Source organism: Lissotriton helveticus, chromosome 8 (assembly GCF_964261635.1).
Source record: "Lissotriton helveticus chromosome 8, aLisHel1.1, whole genome shotgun sequence".
NCBI classification, from domain to species: Eukaryota; Metazoa; Chordata; class Amphibia; order Caudata; family Salamandridae; genus Lissotriton; species Lissotriton helveticus.
The window spans coordinates 902,922,168-902,943,568 of record NC_136069.1 but is presented as its reverse complement, the minus strand read 5'-3'; the positions used below and the strand labels follow the sequence as shown (position 1 = coordinate 902,943,568).

General features: G+C 41.1%; 1 protein-coding gene across 1 annotated transcript in view; it reads left to right on the top strand.

Annotated features, from left to right (window-relative positions):
- VEGFD (vascular endothelial growth factor D) overlaps positions 1-13,236 on the top strand; it is a 478,050-nt gene extending 464,814 nt beyond the window's left edge. Inside the window, exon 7 of the mRNA XM_078656086.1 lies at positions 12,327-13,236. Coding sequence (XP_078512212.1) covers positions 12,327-12,444 — 118 coding nt within the window. The 3' untranslated portion in view covers positions 12,445-13,236. The remainder of the gene's footprint in view (positions 1-12,326) is intronic.
- The last annotated feature ends 8,165 nt before the right edge of the window (positions 13,237-21,401 follow it).

Sequence of the window (21,401 nt, the reverse complement as noted above, 5' to 3'; positions counted from 1 at the left end):
ATCATATTTCAGGGAAGCTTGACTATTCATGAAACAGAGGAGGCAGTGAATACCAAGGAATAATGGGGCTTGACGAACTGCAGTTCGGAATTAGATGACCTAAATGGTGCCTGATCAATGGAAATTCATAACAATTTAAGTGAGGTTTGTATTGTGGTGTTGCTTTTAGCGAAATAAATACAACATTTATATCAAACGCAGGTGCCTGCTGACTTTATGGAAACTTTAAAAACTAGTCACACTAATATTATGCACAGTTCAGTGCAGCAGCCACATTAAGACAATGGGTCTTACTCAGTATAATTAACCACTGATCCTCAGATGTCTGGAAAGATTCTAGAGAAAGAACAGACAATAGTAGAGGTTAGACAGGCAAAATGAGACACGTGAATGGAAATTGAAAAGTAAGAGAAGAAGGGTATACATAGGAAATCTCTGAGAAATATTGCCTCTTGATTTGCAGCAGAGAGCGAGCAGGCTCTCTTGATTATGCATCATGTGTTCTCATGCAAAACCATAGTTATCTGTCTCTATAACAATAAATAACTCTATAAGTCAAGGGGTAGAGCAGAGAGCTATGCAGATGGAAGAGAACAAAAAAGCTCTGCATCCGTAAATAGGTATAAGTATGAATCAAACACATGAGGAAACTTCTGCTAACAAACTATTAAAAGTAATACTGATTTAGGTTACTGAGATAAAAAATACCAATTGGTGCATAATGAGTAGTTCTAACAATCAAATAAGAAGTTGGGGGAATTGTCTGAAAAAATTAAGTGCAAGACTGCCTCTAAAAGTGGATGAGCAATCGCATACTTTGGTGTAATCAGGCTATAACCAGTTGTGTACATTGGTTTCATACGACAATCCTCAGCCTCTAAAAGAACTTAACATTGCTCTGTGTATCTGAAACCGTTATTATGGGTGGTGATTTTAATCTGACACTTAGCCACAATGAACCTTCAGAAAAACTCTAATCACCTAACAGGGATAGAAAACAAATGAGAAACCATGCTTTAGAGATAAATCAGGCTTATGGATTAAAAGATATGTGGAGGAAATTACACCCCTTCGTTCAGGAGTATACTTATAGAATCCCATGTCTTGCAATGTTGGCCAATCAATCAATCAAGCAAGCATAGAGCACTGCTTATCACCCGAGGGGTATACAGACGCTGTGCGGTGGGTCTCAGCCGAAGAGCTAGATCTTGAGTCCCTTCCTAAAGAGGTTAACGAGGGTGAGATGCGTAGGTGGAGAGGGAGGGTGTTCCAGACTTTGGCGGCGAGGTGAGAAAACAAGTGTCCTCCAGTGCAGCATTTGCAGATGCGTGAAGTCTGTGTGAGGGTGAGGTATGCAGAGTGCAGGTTTCTGGTGGGTTGGTGAAAATTCAGGCGGTGGTTCATGTAGTGTGGTCAATGTTGTGGAGGGCTTTGTATGTGTGGGTCAGGTGCTTGAACTTGCATCTCTTGTGGACAGGAAGCCAGTGGATGTCTCTGAGGGCCAGGGTGATGTGTGTTCTCTTGGGCAGGTTGAGGATCAGTCTGGCTTCTGTGTTCGGTACAGCTGGGTCTTTACATGAGTTCAAATTCTGTGCCGGCATACAGTGTGTTGCTGTAGTCGAGTTAACTGGTGATGAGGGCCTGTGTCACAGTTTTCTTGGTGCCAGTGGGGAGCCATTTGAAATTTCTTGGAGCATGCAGCTGGTGTTGAAGCAAGCAGATGCAACAGCTTTGACTTGGCGTATCATGGAGAGTTTGCTGTCTAGGTAATGCTGAAGTTTTGTGCATGGTTTTTCGGTGCAGGGCTGAGACCTTGCTCCGTCGACTACTATGAGTCGTACCAGAGGTTAGTGTGTCTGTTCAAGATCAGGACTTCTGTCTTGTCTGTGTTTAATTTGAAGCAGTTATCTTTCATCTATGTCGCTACGTTCTTCATGTCGTTGTAGAAGTAGGTCATTGGGTGGGGTTCGCTGAGAGTGAGAGCACAAGTTGAGTTTCATTGGCATAGGAGATGATGTTGATGTTGTGTGCTCAGATGATGTTTGCGAGTGGTGTCACGTTGGACAGTTCCTTTTTAATTTCTAAAGACATGAAAGCATTTCAAATGGAAATTAGCCCTTCAATTTTTGTGGCTCATTGTATGGTTAAAGAAGTGTTTGAGCCGGGTATTATGTTTAGAAAGGTAGCAATACCCATGTGGAAATGCAGTGGCACACTATTAGTGAATGGATTTCTGTACAAGTTTAAATTGAAAGTTAATTTAGGCACAATGTCAACTCACCCTCAATACCAATAATTTGGGATGGAGTAAAAGCAGTTTTTCAGAGAATGTGTAAATTAATAGCAGTCAGAGAGAGAGCTGGATGGATGAGTCTTCTTGAAAATATGATAAAACAGTTAAAAGAGGATGATTGTTTAGCAAAGAAGAATGAGATCAGATTAAACTATTAAAAATGGCAGGCAAAATCCATTCAGATGAATAATAAAGAATTTCAAACTATTGAGGAATTGGCGAACAGTCATCTAATTAGAGAACCAGAGGAAGTGGTAAAATGTCTTTACATATACTATACTCAACTATATACCAAAACCAATAAGCCTAATAGTTTGAGGATGTTTTGCAAAATCTAGCTTTATTGTACTTTACAGAATCTCAAAAATGAAGGTTATCAACAACAAATCTCTAGAGATGAAGTTATAACAGCTATTAAAGATATGCAGGCTGGTAAATCTCCCAGATCAAATGAGTTAAGTAGTGAAATTTACAAAGTTTCTTTAGCCACACTGGTAATGATTTGGTCAAATTATTTAACCACATTTGGTTCATAAGCCAGAATTCAGCATATTTCGAGATTGGGTCCTTATGCTCCTGCTTTTAAGCTAATTACATGCTAAAGAGTGCAGTTTTTACTGCCCTATTACACTTCTCAATAAGGAGTATAAGATTTTTATGAAGGTATTGGCTGTACAATTGGCTAGTGTAGAAGGTATTTTAATAAGGACAGACCATACTGGTTTCATACAAGGGGAGACATCTTTCCTCACAGATATATTTTATAATGTGAAGTAGTGTGGCTCACTGGTTAGTGGCGGCAGACCCGAGAGCAGAGGACGGCCCGGGACCAGGGTTCGATTCCCGGCGTGGCAGGTTTCTGGACCAGGGTCAGCGGACTCGATAATTCTCTCGCCTCGGTGCCCACTCTGATCAGCGATCACACTCGGCAACTCTGGGCATTAGCTTGCCTCATCTTCACTAACGGCCCCACCAGACCGCCGGGGATGCCTGGTCTCACCCTGGAGATACCCATTAAGGGACCATCTCTCAGGGAAGCCAGGAAGGGTTTCGCAGCGGTCGAAGCGCCTTGGGACCCTACGGGTAAGTAGTGCGCTATATAAATGCCTATACATACATAATTTATTTCACAACAAAAGCAGCATTGCTTTATAGTTTTTTCAATGCATTTGACCTACTTGATTAGTATTTTACAGAACAAATTAGGAGAATGTACATACCTTATCAATTTATCATTGATTTGTGTATCAAGGACAAGCATACAAATATAAATGAATGGCGTACTAGGCAAACTATCTGTAGAGGTACAGGGCAGGAATGCCCCCTCTTGCCCTTTATATAGAACCACTGGCTATAAACCAGAGGGATTATAGCACAATACAATTTGTTTGTCAAATGTTGTTAAAATTAAGTTATGTACAGATCATGTTGCATTATATCTACAAGACACAGAAAACCTTGCCCAAACATTTAAAATATTTCTACGATATTCATTGGTTTCTGACTGTAAGATAAATCAAGAAAAAGCAGAACTGTAATAATCATGATCAAATTCCAAACCCACGTAATACAATTTCAGTCAATAAAACAATCTGATACCTTTACATCTATACTAGAAATTATCTTAAAGACTTATTGTAGTAATCTGATGTTATGGATTGCCTCCCCCATGTTTCCCTGTCCCTGGCTGCTCAGCCTGTGTGAGTGTTCTCAATGGAATGTTTGGTGTGTCGGCTATGAGTGGAATGCTTGGATGACTGAATGAGAGATGACAGTTGATGGATGGGGCTAAGCAGCTAGCAGGCTGCTCCCGGTGGGGTTGCTGTGTTTTATACCTGGACTTGTTCTACCTGTTTACCTGCCTATCTGCTACCTGAATAAACCTATGTTGACTTCATCACTCCAGCGTGGTCCCTGATTACTACACTTACTTTTGGTGACAAGTTGACGACGTCCCCACGCTCTACAGTGGTACAAGTGGATAAAAAAACTACAAGATGCCTACTACATCATGCTGGGAAGGAGCCACTACATGGAGAAGTCGACTAACGCAATCGACAGGAACATGACGGAAAAAACAAGAGTTACAAGAGGACACACAGCTGTGTCACTCTAAAGACATTATGCTACAAAGACAACATGTGAAACAGGTACAGTAAAAGCACGCAGTGCAGCCCCACCGGTGTCCATCACAACAGACAGCCCCCACACAAGTGTGCTGTACCCTGTCTCAAGAGGCTTTTACAACCTGGTACCTCATGAATGCTGCGCAGTGTGAGCCTACAAGTACAGTAATCCTTTGCTTTCATTACATTGATACTGCGCAGATTGTGTTCCTGAATACTGCCTGCGTTGGAACAAAGGAAAGAGTGCACATCAACAGTTACATGGCCAGGAGGCATGGGCAAAGTCTTTCTACTCTTGATCCTGCGCTAAACTGGTTTGTCAGCTGTGGTCAACCTGAACGTCGATTCTTCAAAAGAAGGTTGCTGCGTGCGAAGACCGTTTTGCCAGAGAGCGCATTACCTGCAGTCCACTTCATATGTATGGAGGCATGGCTTTGGTTTGGCTCAACTTGCCTACATGGTGTGATTTTAGCACAGTTACATTTTTACCCAGGTGTTTTTTATTTAAAAATGCGCCCAATGTGGACAGTCTTTGGCTGGCAGCCTGTCCATTTTTATCAGCCCATGTGGAATTCAGCCTATCCACTTTCTGATGAAGCTGGACATGTGTGGTGAGACTATTTGTGTCTTTTTCACTTTATTTTTCCGTTTTTCTCCACACGCTCAAATGTCCATTTTAACTGTCATTTTGAATCTTCAAAAGTTGTGCGCGAAGCAACATAATGCATGCGAGACTTACCTGTTTGTGACGGATGCGAGGATGTACAGCGGAGATTTTCCTGACGTTGATGAATACTAGCGCTGCTCAGTGACATATTTGAAGCACAGAACAAAGGCCAATGCTGAGACTGACTACTTCCTTATTCCCTGGTCACCCAGAAGTTAATATTGTATATAGGAAAATAATTTTTGGGGAGAAAAGGGCTGATTAAATTAAATGGTTGTATTCTTGTTGCTTTAATTGTCCAATATACATATAAATGTGAATTAGGGACCTTTGTTTGTAGGATGGATGTTTGTGTGAATGTGAAATGACTGTGAAATTGGCCAAGTGTATGAGATATATACTGATAGGGTGTGTTGTGAATATTTCTAATGTTGTCTCATTGTAGTGTTCATGTTAGTTTTGTACTGAAATGCACAACAAATGTTGTCGTTCTTTGAAAAAATAAATGAAGATGGAAAAGTGTATTTTTTGACTAAGGTGCAATTTCTAAAGCAGAATTTCATGTTTAGTTCATGAAATCGGTTAACAAATAAGGAAGTAGTCAGTCTCAGCCTTGGCCTTTGTTCTGTTCTATAGTTATCTGGCTCAGCCTTGCTGAGTGTGAGCCAAGACCCATTACTGTTTTAGGTATTTCAAGCACAGGCGTGCTGGGAGCCACCCTGCGTGGCGTGATTAGCGTGCCGCCATTTTGTGTTTGGTTCTATGAGGCATTCTGATCCTGCATCCTGCACCTTTTGCAATCACGTTTTCTTGTATTCTTACTGCCTCATAGCGTGCTCGAGACGTACTCTCCTAATACTGACTGAACATGACTGAGAAGTTTGTCAGAGCGACGGTGTCTTAAGGTCATGTACAGTGTATTATTTTTCTTCGTGGTGCCACAAAGCATTTCCAGTTGTTTTCTCGAGTGTGGCCCAGGATTGTTCAAAATGGTGAGATCTTGTTTTCAAGCAGCTATATTTTTTCTGTATTCACTGCCCTGTGTTACGCTGCCGTCTAGTGACAAGCTGGAAATTGAATGGATTTTTTTTATTACACTTTCCGTCCGTCAGTGGTTTATTACAGCTTTTCTGTTTCAGTACATGAAGTTGGCTAATCTGTAGCTGTAAGCTCAATGTTCAATGCCTCACTGTACAGTATTAATGTGACAATTTTGAATGTCTTATTTATATTACAGTTTAAAGTTTTTCAGCTTCCACATTTCACAGGTTAGTTTCCCTTACGTTGGGGACATTTTAGTCATGTTTACAGTGGTTAACTGCACATCATTCTCCCTTACATGCGGGATGGTCATGGGTTTAGGTACATGTCCTTTTTCCATAAAGCGTTACACGCTGCCCCTACATTCTCCCTTACATGAGGGTTGGCCTTACGTGGGGGTAAGTTTTTGGGGTTTTCTCCCTTATCTACAATTTGTGACCTCAATTTGGGGTTGATGATTGGGTTTTGTTGCAGGGGTGGGTCCCTGCGTGGATTAGACGCCTTGCGCTGCACAGGTTTTTGTTGCAGGGGTGGTCCCTGCATGCATAGGACGCCTTGCGCTGCACAAGTTTTTGGTTGCAGGGTCTTCACCTTGCCTGCCTCCTCACATTGGAGAGCTTTCACGTTTTTTTTCATAGGTTGTCCCTTGTAATTTGTGGGGGCAGGACTTTGGGTATAAGTCCCTTTTGTCCTCATGACATTATTATTTACATGGTTTAAATTTCTAACTTACAGGTTGTCCCTTTTGGTTGGCAGGGGCAGGACATTGGGTATTAGCCCCTCTTGTCCTCATTCACGTACACGCTGTCCATTGCTTAGGGTGGGGGCAGGACGTTGGGTACTAGTCCCTTCTGTACAGATTGACTTTACTCCTCACATGGAGATGTTACTTTTGTACGTTTTCTCATTTTTTTTCTTCATAGAGGAAGGGGGAGGGGTTTTATTGTTTATCCGTCTATCTCTATTGTCTTCTGTTCCTTTCCCTCTAGTGATGCGTGTTTCCCGCCATCCCTGGGTCTGGGCTCTAGATTGATCTTGTTTAGTTATATTCCCCTTGTTTTTCCTTATTTACTGTTGCTGTAATTTTATGTTTATAGTTAAATGCTGATTTTATCTTTTATTCTTTGTTTACGTTACATCATTCTTCTGTTCATTAGGGAAGAGGTATGTAGTATTCTGATGTTATGGATTGCCTCTCCCATGTTTCCCTGTCCCTAGCTGCTCAGCCTGTGTGAGTGTTCTGAATGGAATGTTTGGTGTGTGAGATTTGAGTGGAACGCTTGGGTGACTGAATGAGAGAGGACAGTTGATGGATGGGGTTGAGCAGCTAGCAGGCTGCTTCCGGTGGGGTTGCTGTGTTTTATAACTGGACTTGTTCTACCTGTTTTCCTGCCTAACTTCTCCCTGAATAAACCTACGTTGACTTCAGCACTCCAGCGTGGACCTGATTACTATACTTAAATGATTTAAACTTTAAACCCCTAACTAGGAAAAAATCTAGCCAATTACAAGTATGGGATCAGAATAGATTTGCGTTGATTGGTCAAAGTAACTTGGTTAAAACAACAAGTGTTACTGCAATGTTTGTTTATTTTGCAAATTATCCCTTGCAGGGTAATAACATCATCATAATCAAATTAATTGGGGCCCACAAAAACAGTAGGATTAGTAGTCAAAATCTATGTCGAACGGCCTTAAATGGTGGATGGGGACTTCAAGAGCTGGAAAAATATTATATTGCTACCTCAATAGGTTATCTGCAGTCTCATATGCACTTAGAGCCCTAGTATTGGGAGTAATATAGAAGCAGAAACTGATCCTGAGGGCCTAAAGGCTTTTTTTAATTACGTTTTTGCATCCTAATTTTTTCAAGATCAGGCTAAAAAACTATACATATATATATAGAAGTAGCGATGAGACAATTGGGGGACATGAGATGTTATTCGAAAGCAAGTGGTTTGGAATATAAAGAAGCGAAGGATGCTTTAAAAACACTTCTACATGAATACAAGAGAAATGGCTTAATATCATTAACTGAATTTAAGTTTTTACATGTAGAACAACCGGTCACCCCAATTCTGTATCTAATACCCAGGGTACACAAAATGGTAACACCTACACCAGGTAGACCTATAATTTCCGCCATCCATAGTGTGGCGGAACACATGTCCCAATATATAGATTTTTACCTCCAGGATCATGTGAAAGGTCTGCAAAGTTATGTCTGAAGATACAGGTGATTTTTTAAATAAGCTTGGTTGCATCAACTGGAATATGGGTTGGTGTCTAATTACATTAGACATTGAATCATTGTACACTAGTATTGAACATGAGGCAGCATTACATGCGGTTAACTACTTTTTGGGAACCAAATCATATGAATATTACAGCCACAACAAAATGATTTGTGAACTGACCGCCTGGTGCTTACATAACTATTTCCTGTTCAATAAAGAATGTTGGAAGCAGGAACGAGGAGTAGCCATGGGATCCTGTTTCTCCCCCAGCTATGCGTGCTTGCACGTAGGCTGGTGGGAGAAACAGGTCCTTGAGGGCACCCATAATAGACACAAAGTGAAACATTGGCTTCGCTTTATTGATGATGTTTTTGCCATATGGGAGGGAGATGTAGAAAGTGCAGACCAGTTTGTAAAAATTTTAAATTTAAATTCATGCAATCTACATTTTACATCAAATATTAGTGTGTCCTCTGTAGAATTTCTGGATGTGCGAATTTCAGCCATTGACAATAAACTAGAAACAACTCTGTTTAGAAAGAAAACTGCTGGTAATAGCATATTGCAGGCCAGCAGTAGCCATCCCCGTCACTTGATCGAAAGCATCCCTGTAGGCGAGCTACTAAGATTAAAGCGCATTTGTAGCTCCCGACAAAATTATGAGAGATGTGCAAAGGAGATGATGGACAGACTAAGTGATAGAGGGTATTCTAAGATGACCCTATCCAGAGCCTGGGCCAAAACTGAGGAACGATCACGAGACAATGTATTGACCCCAAAAAATATTGTTGACGGTGATGACAATGAGAATCCGCGACTCATTACCACATTTAGCAAGCAGGAAAGAAAAATTAAAGCCATCATCAGAAAGAACTGTCCTATTGTTCTAACTGATGGTGTACATGCTGGTAGGTTACCAGAGTCACCTGTCATCACCTTTAGGCGAGCCAGGTCAATGGCGAATCAATTAATAAGATCCAGCCCAGAGATTAAGAAAGACGGGACGTGGCTGAAGCAGAGAAATGGGTTTTTTAAATGCTCATCTTGCAGAGCTTGCAAATTTGGGACGAATACAACCCATTACCATATCCCCTTCTCAAATAGAAGTGTAGCCATCAAAGGAACTTATGGATGCCGCACTGAGTTTGCTGTATATGTTCTGACGTGCACCTGTGGGCTTCGCTATGTGGATAGCACGAAGCTGCAGGTGCATGTCAGAATATTGCAGCATCTCAGGGCAATTGTTAACAACGATGCGGCATATCCAGTGGCGAGGCATTTTAGAACGGTGAATATGAATGATTTGAATTGTCTTTCCTATTTTGTTATTAATGCCGTAGCACCGCTCCGCAGAGGGGGAGATAGGGAAAAACTACTGCGAAAATTGGAAACTCAAACAATTTTAGAGTTAGACAGTAAGAATCCCAATGGGTTAAATAACACTGAGGATTTGCATCATTATCTAGAGAAACCCTTTTTGAAACCAAAATGATAATAGAAGAAAATATATATGTCAAGTCACAAGTAAGCACAATAACAAGTATAAAGACTATTCCAATAAACAATAAAATTATATATAAATGAACAAATGTTTGGTTAGAATAATTTATAAGAAATCCTCCTAGTGCTCTAAATGAAATTTTACAAAAAAGATTTTTTTAAATATAATATTATTTATGGGGTATATTTTTTAGGTATTGTATTGTATTGCACTTCAAGCACTTTATAATTTTCAAGCACTTTAAGCAGCCTCCATTATGTTTCAACAGTGTTGCATTTATGCAGTAAGAATGGCTCGCTATAGACAGAATATGTGGTAACTCCTAAAATCCGAGATCAATAGAGAAACTGCACTATGAAATATGTATTGACTGACAATAAGAAATGTCAAAATAATTTGCTTTTATATTTTTACAGAAATGTATATATTTATGGTTTTATTACATATTATATTTATGAAAATTTTAGTAATGAGCAAATATATATCTATTGATTAGTGGTTTTACTATGATGAATTTTGTGTATATATCTATTTATTGCGGTTTTTGCACAACAATGTCTGGATTTAATGTGGAGTTAGTGCAATAAGGCATTCAAGCTGAGTATGAGAGTGATCAAGAGCACGGCTGTGCTCGAAACACATCGCAGCAAAGCGGGGGAGAAATAAATACCTTCCTGCTGGTTTCCTTTGGTCCGTCTCCTTCATTTCCCCTGGAAAGGCATGAATGCGTGGAGGATTGTTGTTATATATATAGATGTGTCTCAAAGGTATTAACTGTTCTATCTTTTCACAGATTCACTCCGATTTGGGATAATTCTAATATTAATGTTGAAATATGTTAAGGCACTAAGGGTCATATGTATCAAACTCTGATTTTGCAATTCCCAAATTGCAATTTTTTTTCGAATCGCTATTTGAGAATCACAAAACACTATGTATATAGGATTTGCAAAAAATGATGTGAATCCTACATATTCCTTAATTGAAAATTGCGAATCGCAATAAAGGAATACCTCCCCTAGAGGCCCATAGGAATGAATGAGAAGACATTCTCAATTTGCGATTCTCAGTAAGAGAATCGCAAATTGGGAATGCAATTTCAAGGGTGCCAGGGTGTCCTTTTGAATTCATAATCAGAATATGCTTCTACATGATTAGAGTATGTCCTGATAGGAATTAGTGATAAAGCGTCAATTTCATAAAAAATACCCAGGCACCGATTACGATGTTGGTCGTGAAGCCTCTGACCTTACGTCAGAGGCTTTACGACTGACATCATCAGTTTCAATTCCGACCAGTTGATTATGATACAGCCGGTCGTAATTGAAACCAACCAGTCATTCCGGGTGGCTTCCAATGGGCTCAAGGAGCCCGTCGGCCAGTCGGGACCGGCCCGTAATCCATATGGATGGCGGTTTACGCCATCCGGATTACGATGCACAATTTCCGGCACAGTTTCCATGCCAGCCTTTCCGTCATGGAAACCCTGTCGGAAAGTGTGTTTGGGGGCCCCTTCCGGCCTCTGGTTGGGGACCGAAGGGGCACCTATGTTGTCCCTCTGTTAATCCCTGCACCTTGTGGCAAGTACCTTTAGGTGCCTGCCACAGGGTGCAGGGTTTAACACAATCTCCCATTTCTCTATGGGAGCTTGTGTTACCGGCGGTTTCCGGCCGTAACACAATCTCCCATAGAGAAATTGGATAATGCGACCATACCATGTGCGGTCGCATCATAATTAGTCGGTCTGGACTGCCGACCAGAGGTCGTTCGGTCACATTTCTGCCACGGTGTCTCTGCAAAACATTGTAATAGGCCCCAAAGTATTGGGAGAGGAATCCGAACCACTTGAGAAAATTCAAGACAAATATAAGGGGCACATTCTCTATTTTACATTGCTGAGGTTTTATTACACACCAGAGAAAAATTGAAAATGTCAACCTGAGGTGACTGTAAAGTGTTCAATATTTAATCAAATTTTTACAGGGGGGCACTTTTTTGTGGATTGTCGAAGAACAACAAGATGTGTGGAGGATGGTGCAGAATCACTTAACTAATATATTTAAGCAGCATTAATGGATCTGAATAAAGACTGCACTTACTGGCATGCCTTTTCGGTATAACAAAAAATAGGGCATCAGTGATAATATAGTTCTTATTGCAATGTTGCTTGTTCAGAACAGAGTTCATCGCTACGTTTCGGAAGCATGCAAGCTCACCTCGAATTTATAACGGCGATCAGATACTAAATATTTTATGAACTGGGAAAAACATATTATTAGAGAGTGGGCAAACTGTGGAGGAGGTTCACAGACACTATTATTGATTGGTGAATATACGATGGCTTGTTTGTTTTTCAAGAACAGATGTATGTTTTTATTTGTTTCTGTTATTATGTGTTAGTGTCTTATCCCCTGAAAATAAAATAAAAAATCATCCTTTGCTTCTTTATTTCTTGCAACAGCTGTGAAGACGACTGCCAATTTCCAGCAAAATCCTGCCCATATGGAAAACTGGTGTGTGCTAAATATTTCCGTTGTCCAAAGGAGAGAAGGTTGGGATCCATTTTGCCGCAAAAGTAGGGAAACTCCCTAATCAAGCTACATTGGTTATATCTACAGCAAAGAGCATACCGTTTTGTCAAAAGGCCGCCAGTGATGTTAGTCCTTCAGTGACCTTGAGGCTTTCACCTTTATTGTCAGACGTGCAAATGACAAACAACTGTTTTAAAAAAAAAACAATACAACTACAGGACCTTTCCGAAGCATAAGGCACTGATCATCCTTTTCAGACTGAAAGACATATGAGAAGAGACCTTGCGGACCACTATTGAGAGGAATAGATAAGTACATTAGCAGAAACCTATGAGTGATGTCCCAGATGCTGACACGACCTTTCCATGTATTTGTGTTACATATGCATGAACACATGAACAGCTGTAAAACGTTTGGTTCAAAGTGATTTCATTTGCAGAGAATCTGTACATTTCTCTGTCAATGAACAAGTACATTTGATTTCCCAATTTCTGCTTCATTTGCATATACCTTTTCCCTTATGTCATATATTTATGTTTGGATAGTAAAATAAATCCATCAGATATGTAAGAAGCTCAGTGATTTGCATGGCTTTCATAGGATTAAAAACATGCACATTTCTCCCGTTGAAGTGGACTGCAAGAAAATGTTCAGCCTATGGACCACAATAACACTATAAATGTGGAATATTAAGATCTCTTACTTTCTGTCTTTACGGTGGCTGATATGATTCAGGCAACGGCAACGTATGAAGGGGACAACATCTACCAACAATTTACACTTTTCATAAATATTCGTATTTTGGGGATATAAATAAAGAAACAGTGTCTTCCCTTCTGAGCAGTGCTTTCCACCGGTTGAATAATGTATAAACTTGCTATGCGCCACATGTTGACAGGGCTGGGCTCGTCGTCCATTGAGGTTTTCAGAACACCCACATAGAATTCCTGAAGCAAATCTGCAGATTTTGAGTGGAGATTTTTAATAATGACAAACGTTTTCAAACAAAATGACCATCTTATAAAAACGCTCTAGAGGTCTGTTGTTAAGTAGGAGTCTGACTCTCAGATACTTTGGAGTTGGAGGCCTTTAGGACCAATGCCTTGATGGATGTTGTAAAATTCAACGTGATGGTTAGTGCATTTCAAGTTAGCATAGCATCTGCTTCACATTTTGGCCCCCTCCATCTACGTTGCAGGGTAGGCTCCCTCAAAATGTGTATGCCACTTGTCTACATTGTTCCTTTGGGTTAATAATAAAAACAAAATCTAACTAATGTTACATACTCTCTACAGCATTGAAAACCAGCGAAGGTGAAGTTGAAGAGATATGAAAGGCTGTGGAGCAGAAGCATGCATGAACTGTAGGAAAGAAAAGACAATAATACAGATAATTATTTAAAAGTGTGAAAAAGTGAGGCGGGAGGCAGACCATGGAAAACTGAGCAAATACGAAGTTTATAGATATGCCACTGAATTTAAAGTGTTTTAGAGGTAGATCCAGGAAAGATCAGTGGCCAGCGGTACTCTAAAGTTTAGTGGGTGGAGCTACCTCACTTTTTACTGATGCCTCTATGACAGTCAGTAACTATCCGGATAGCACCGAATCCAGTCACTTTTCTTAAATTTGTTTTTATTGCCATTTTTCCAAGGGTTAAAATTTGACCTGCAATGATTCAACAAGAACATACGAAGAGCTTTGGCATGGCGCTGCTATATCTACAACCATTAGATACAAACATATTCAAGCCTTTCAAATTGTCTCAATTTGATGCTAATGTCATAACTCACTAGATCAGCATCTTCATTCAGTCATTTGGTCACAGAAGCACTGAATACAGCAAACATGATGCTGGTAAAAGCTCCCTTGCCTCCTCTCTCTTTCGGCTCTGCTGTCTGTCAGGCTACATTAATGAGAACAGGAGGGGGGACTGGGAGCAAAAAGCAGTGTTTTCAGTCACCTCATGCCTGCTGCTGTGGCATTCCTGACTCACTGGAGCAGCACTCACATTGGGATGTATGTCATCATAACGCATGCTTTTACTACGCATGCCTTTACAACGCAGGTTTTACAACGCAAGTCGGGGGGCGCTGGATAGTGGATTAGTTTAATTTACTATTCCAACTCCAGTCCCCGTGGATAGTAGGGAAGGTTTTGGATAGTAAATTAAACTATTCCCTATCCTGCTGCGACCCCCAGCGCAATTTGTTGTAATGACTTTCGTTGTAAAACCTGCATTGTAAGGGTACTGCGTTGTGAAAGTTGCGTCGTAAAGGATGTTTCCCCTCACATTGCACCTATGCTGCTCTTGTTCTTCACCGAACCTCCTTGCAACATATCCACTTGCAGGAGTATCCAAGCACCTAATCCCCCCCCGCTCCCCCCCCCCGGGACAGGAACAAACAGAACTTTAGAAAATAGCAGCTCTTGCATGTGATGGGCATATTTACCATGAGGGTCGACTTCTTCGCAATGGATGTTCCTCTTAGTGTGTGATGAAGATGCATGGGCTGCATCTGAGTAACTATCCTTACATGTAGGGCATCCGTTCTTATGTGTGCACTTTACACAGAGTCCACTATTCAATAAAAGTTTCAAGTTTACCTGTGCTTGTCATAAATGAAATAAATGAAAGTTACCAAACAGATTGCTTCCGTTGATAGTAAGGCTGATTGTAAGGCCCTTTTTTAGGTCTCGCCTAGACAGTCCGTTGCTGTTACTTCGAGATATGTTGTTTACAATCTGTGTATTTACAGCTCACCCATTGCTTTTTATTTGTTATTCTGAGTGTCATTTGTAAATCCATGCGTGTATTTGGTCATTCTCTTGTATATTTCCCTTCTTTTAGTGTGTTGTTACACAGAGCATCGCCAAATTACTTGTAGCCTTGCACTTTTTTTCTACTATTTTAGTTTTTCGGCACTATTTTTTTCTTTGCTTTCTGCAAGTCTTTCGGGAAGCCTAGCCTTTGCTCTTGTGTCATCTGTGAATTTTAAAAACTCTTGTTATCATTATTTTGCTTTTAGCATTCAACTGCAAGGCAGCGGGCATTGGCTTTTTAAAGCAATTTTTAAAATATTCCTTTCCTCCTCTGCCGCGTGTCAGCTTTATTTGCTTTCTGTATGCAATTATTTATTTGGAGCGTGTTTTGGCTTTTTAAAGCTATTTGAATTATTTATTTGTTTTCTGTGTTTGTGTGTCATCTGTAAAGTTTGAAAACATCTTGTTTTTTCTTGGAATAGCGGAGTTTACCCAAGACATTCATAAATTCCAAAGCGAGAAACAAACTGCAGCCAACTGTTTTGTGTCGTTCCGGGGCATGCGCTGGCCGGTTGGAGGAAGGCAAGATCATGAAGTTTTTTAATTGCAATTCTAATTACAACAAAGCAGTCTTTCTTTCTCCCTCTCGTCCCATTCAGAGGGTATCACAAGACATCAGAGCAGTTTGTCAGAACCTTTTGGTGTCCTGCACTGGACAAAAGACCTCATTCAAAAAGCACTTCCCTGCCCCCCATATCTGATGTTTCCCTCTATTTCCATTCCATAGCTGGGTGAAATAGCTTGGTGACCTCAGTGCCAGAAGCATATCGCAATAAATCCAGACATTTTTTGACTCCGCCCTTTATCCATGAGCTGGCGGCATTGATTCAGAAAATTTAGAGGCAAGGTTGCACAAAATAACACTGAAAAGCGTATTTTTTCTTGTTTACTTCTTGTGGTTCCATCCACTATAAAGCACACATTAACTAACTTCCATCCTCATATTAATGCATCTTGCTTCTCCCAACTGATTAGCACAGCCAAAAGCACATACCACGGACGAGACCCATTGGCTTTGCCAATGCTTATTGGAAGTGATGAGCCTTGTACAACTGAAACACACTTAAAAATAAACGATGGAGAGGTGTGATGTGCAACGGGATGATGAAGGTGTCTTTCCATTGACGCCCTGAGGCCTCTAATTGCGCTAAAGAACAGAAAAATGTGGAGTCTCTCAGTCTTGCTGACAGTGGTATTCTTTGGCAAAGGGGGGGAGCTGCCCTCATTGAGCTCCCCTGCATGTAGCACAACCATGCTCTTCAGAGAAACCATTCTATCCCCACCCAGCTGTGAATAGTACTAGCCATTTTAGGGCTAATCTGCACATGGAGACTGCAACCAAACTGGGCTCGAGTAGGAGCTCAGCCCAACTGGAGAGCAGTAAGGCAGAACAGAGACAATCCGGCATGAGTTCATTGTGGGGGGTTATGAAAATAGCGTGCGCCACACAATCAATGGAGGTGCTTGACTGGTTTCCTGCTACTTTCCCATAACATTTCTTAAGATGCAAGTGGTCCCCTGGGGACAGGAACAAAGTGTTAAATTAACACCACTAGATGCCTAAACCTATAGCATGTGATAAACAAAAGGGACTTAGGGATTATTGGAAGTATGCACTGAAAGGCACAGGGGAGGACATACAAAATGATGACTCACCAGAACTGACAAATGATATGTTTGCCAGGAAAGATGTGGATCCTGTGAAACTAACTAAGAAAGACCAAAGGGATTTCAGGCTGAGATCCATCAAAAGATTTCCGATATAATGCCAACCCAGCTCGAAACACTAAAAACAGGTATGACCGCTGTTCTTGTGGAAATGCCCAAAGATTCCATGGCTAGTTGGGAACATGTGGAGACAAACAAAAAAGTAATTGTGACCCTGACTCAAGAGATGGAAAAGTCTTGGTTGGTATAAGCCCGTTTAGAGTAGGAGCTGAAGGATATCTGCGATCTGTACAGACTTGGGGGATTGATCATGCAGGGACAATATCAAAATACACAATGTGAAAGAAGCAGAAGAGGGGATAGATGTTGTCAAGTGTAGTGCAAATCTCTTCAAAGACCTACTGCAAGAAAGCTTAGCAATCCTGATTATCAGAGTCCATAGAGTCAGAACTCCCCCCCCCCCCCGAGAAGCACGAGGAGCTCGACTTAGAGCTATGGAGGTAGCATAGCAAAACTGGGCTCTTCGCAACTCAGAAATGGAATCATACATTATAAATAGAAGCAAGAAGCTAGGAAGACAGAGGACTTTAAATGTTGAGGTCATCCTGTAACTCTTTTCCAGGATCTCTTGCAGGACACACTAAATAGACAGACCCAGAAACTAGAATATCAGCCAAACGAGATGTGAGAGAAATCACGACTAACAGCAACATGTAGACTACGATAATACAACAGTGGATTAAGTGTGCTGGATGCAGAAGCATGGGACAGTGGGACACCCAAATTCTTTAACTACCTAAAATAAGGGGACACACAATGCTAGAAACATCTTTCTTTTTTGACTCCAGTGTGAATATGGCCGGTTCAACCTACCATGTGAGTCTACAGGGGGACATTCGAGGAAATGGGGACCACAGCACATTCCATCACTGTGCTAGGGATGTATTTACTTCCTTCCCTCAGGGTAAAGTACTAATGTTTAGGGTTTGAAGTTAAGTTGCTTTTGTTGTGCAGTTGGTTGGGGGGTAATAAGGAAGTCAGTGGCGTTTGTCAGGGATCTTCTATCTTGAAGGTAGTCTGGCTTTGTAGCATGAGAGGTGCACTGATACTATGGAATAACGCAGTTTAAATTAAGCACAAATACCCTGCCTACTATTGGTAAATATTTATCCTGGAATGTTAGAGGCAAAAAGTCCCCAGTTAAGTGGCATAACAAATGAAGGGATGTAAAGGAGGGACAACCCAATATATTTTGCATTCAGGAAAGACATTCCACTAATTCAACACAAAGCATGTCCTCTTTGATATTGGGCTAACTTAGTAACAAAGAGATGTGGATTGGTGCTCGCCATACATAGGAAACGTCCTCTCCAAGTTGGCAAAATATGTGACACACGAGAAGGCAGGTTTGAATACTTTGAGGAACACCAATGGGGGAGTGCCATTGCCTTACTCACCACATATACACTGAATGCTAGGCAGTACATCACATATTCCTTTGTATTTGACAAGCTGAAAGAATGGGCCCCTCGGGTACTTCTCTGGCTGGAGAGGCTTCAACTCAGTCCTTGTTGCACCACAAGGTTGGTATCCACAACAATAATTCCTATAAGGAACAATGCTGCAGAACCTACAGAATACATTTCAAGACCAGAGTGTCTTAGATATCTGGAGGGATAAACATGCTCAGGCTAGGAATTCACTTAGGGCCCAATTATGAATTTGGCGGTCCATGGGACCACCTAACCCGTAGTGGTGGTCCCTGAATCGCCACACTGGAGTCAACACACTATATTACAACAATGGCGGTGGGACCACCACAGGTCCACTGCTACCGCTAGGATCCTTGATCCCATAGCAGTGGCACAGTGGTCTGAGGAATAAAATGCTGCCAGTGCCCCAGTGGCACCACCAAGCATATTACGAGTTTCCTCACTGCCCTCCTTTTCATGGCAGTCAGCCCACCATTCAAAGGGTGGCATTAGGAAATTAAGGGAGTCCTACAGGCCCCCCTATTGCCTCTGTGCATGTGGGTGCATGCAGAGGGGAACCAGTTGTGCCCCCATTTATTTTAGCATCCCCTGTTCCTGTATGGACAGAGATGCACAACCATTCTAAACTTACTCACGAACTGGATTTCGGGCTGGAGCCAATAGACGCAGTGGCTGGATATTTGATACATCTTTGCTGAGGGACTGGCATCATAGGTGTTCACAACAAACAACAAACAGGAGCACCAAGAGGTAAATAATCAGGTCGCCCCCCACTCAACAATCTATTTCAATAAGACCTGATCAGCTCCCCAAGAAAGTACAATTATTACTTGCCTGTATATCCTACTGTTCATACTTTGTATCCAATCTCGTCATGTACCACAGCTTCCAACAAGCCAAAAAACAAAGACAAACTTATTGTCTCACCACAAAATTTTGTGAAATTTATTTTGTGACAAAATATTATGAAAAAATGTGTAAAGGAATGGCAAGTACCTCACAGGAATTTATTCAATGCAGTAAGTGTCCTCACTTAAAAACGGCATCTAATTGGCCATTCATCACCATATGGGCCCATATGGTGATGAATGGCCAATTAGATGCCGTTTTTTAAGTGAGGATATTACTGAATTGAATAAATTCCTGTCGCAAGTAAGCGGTACCTCTTTTTAACTGAGGATTGCATCTCCTCTTTTGTGTTGTGTTTGGGACGTGGTAGGCACGCAGTGATGTTTTGCACTGACTTTGTCATCTTTCTTTTTTCACTCATTTTCTCATAGATTTCTCAGCCCAGAGGAATCTCATTACTTTCATCTTCTTCTTCCACTTGGAAAGTTACCGAGGATGATAAGTGTGGGCACACTGGTAAATATATGCCAGCAGCCCCCCTTGGTGTTACTACCGTGAGGTACTTTCCATTCTTTTACACATTTTTTTGCAATATTTTGTCACAAAAAATGTTTTCACAAAATTATGTGGTGAGACAATAAATTTGTCTTTGTTTTTTGGCTTATTGGAAGCTGTGGTACATGACGAGATTGGATAGAAAGTATGAACAGTAGGATATATAGGCAAGTAATAGTTGTACTGCCTTGTAAAGGGACTATATACCCCTGGTCATTGGAATTATGAGATATTGTTCCGAGCTGGTCAGGTGTTATTGAAATAGATCATAGGCGATCGCCCCAAGTATCCTCTCAGATGTTTTACCCAAGTCTTTAGGGGTCAATACACTGCCGTGCAGAAGGAGCAGAGACTACTAAATAATCTTATTAGAGAAAAATTAGAGGCAGAACTTACAGCAGCAGAGGAGAAACATAGAAGTCCGGTACTCTTAAGCTGCTTCATGAAGTAACATCCAAGAGGGCATAACTTAATCTTCTGTTGATGGAGAAATCTGAAAAAATGCTTTTATGATTGAAGCAAAAGTGTTATGAGAAGGCCTTCTTAAAACTACTGTAAGGGAGGTTAGAAGACCTGTCAAACCTGGAGGGGTGTGGAGATCCTTTATTGTGTAAAAAAGATGAACGTATTAATCCGCCCTAGAAAACTATACAATCAATAACAAGGTATCCCTCTGAAAGTAGAGACACTCTTTGGAAGGGTGTTGTTATGTGCAGCACCTATGCACCACTTCCAAAGGAGGTGGGAAAAAAGGGAAACAAAATCTATTTTATAAATAAACCTCACCCACTCTAATAGTGCCATTCTCAATCACTGGGTTCACCCTGACCCCTAAGAGTCAGTTTGAGCTCAACCATGTTCCAGGGAGCTCTTTCAATATTATTGTCTAGGGGACCTAACACTAAGATAAAAATTCCTCATCCACTCCCAATGTATCCATTTATTAGTGGGATAGATGGGAAAGATTAAAACCAAGTATGAATGGGATGTAGTATATTTTGATACCACAACTCCTTAATTCACCAACATGTTTCAGCTTTACGCTATTGGCCAGTTTAGGTCCTGGGCTTTCATCAGGGTGGGTTCTTTTTCCTAATACTCCCCCAGTGACATATTTTAATATAAGAGTGTTCTATGTGGCATACATACTGAATCAAGGCATGCATGGATTTTCATGGCCTTGTAGATATGGAGTAAGGCAAGGCAGTGCAAGTTGCTGCCTTGCCTTACTCTGCGTGAAAGAGGCTTTCCATGGGTGTTGCTGTGGATGTTTCCACTCAAAACACATGGAATTTGACACTGCCCCAGATTCACAATATCATTTAAACCTGGGGCTGCACGAAAATCTTGCACCTCCCCAGATAACAAGGAGAAATGCTTTAATTTCTCCCCTTTTTTCCCTCTTTCTATGTGTGGTGCATCCTGCAGCACACATAGAAAGAGAAAAACGCCTCTTGTAATTGTTGTGGTGCAGGAAGGTGCGCCTTTCAGCACAAAAACAATCCGGCCAACTATACAGACATCCTTGCATCATGATGCAAGGGTGCCTGCATTGGTGCACGGCTGCAAAATATGCGCTGGCTGTAAGGACAGGAATGCACCATGTCTTGTATATACGGT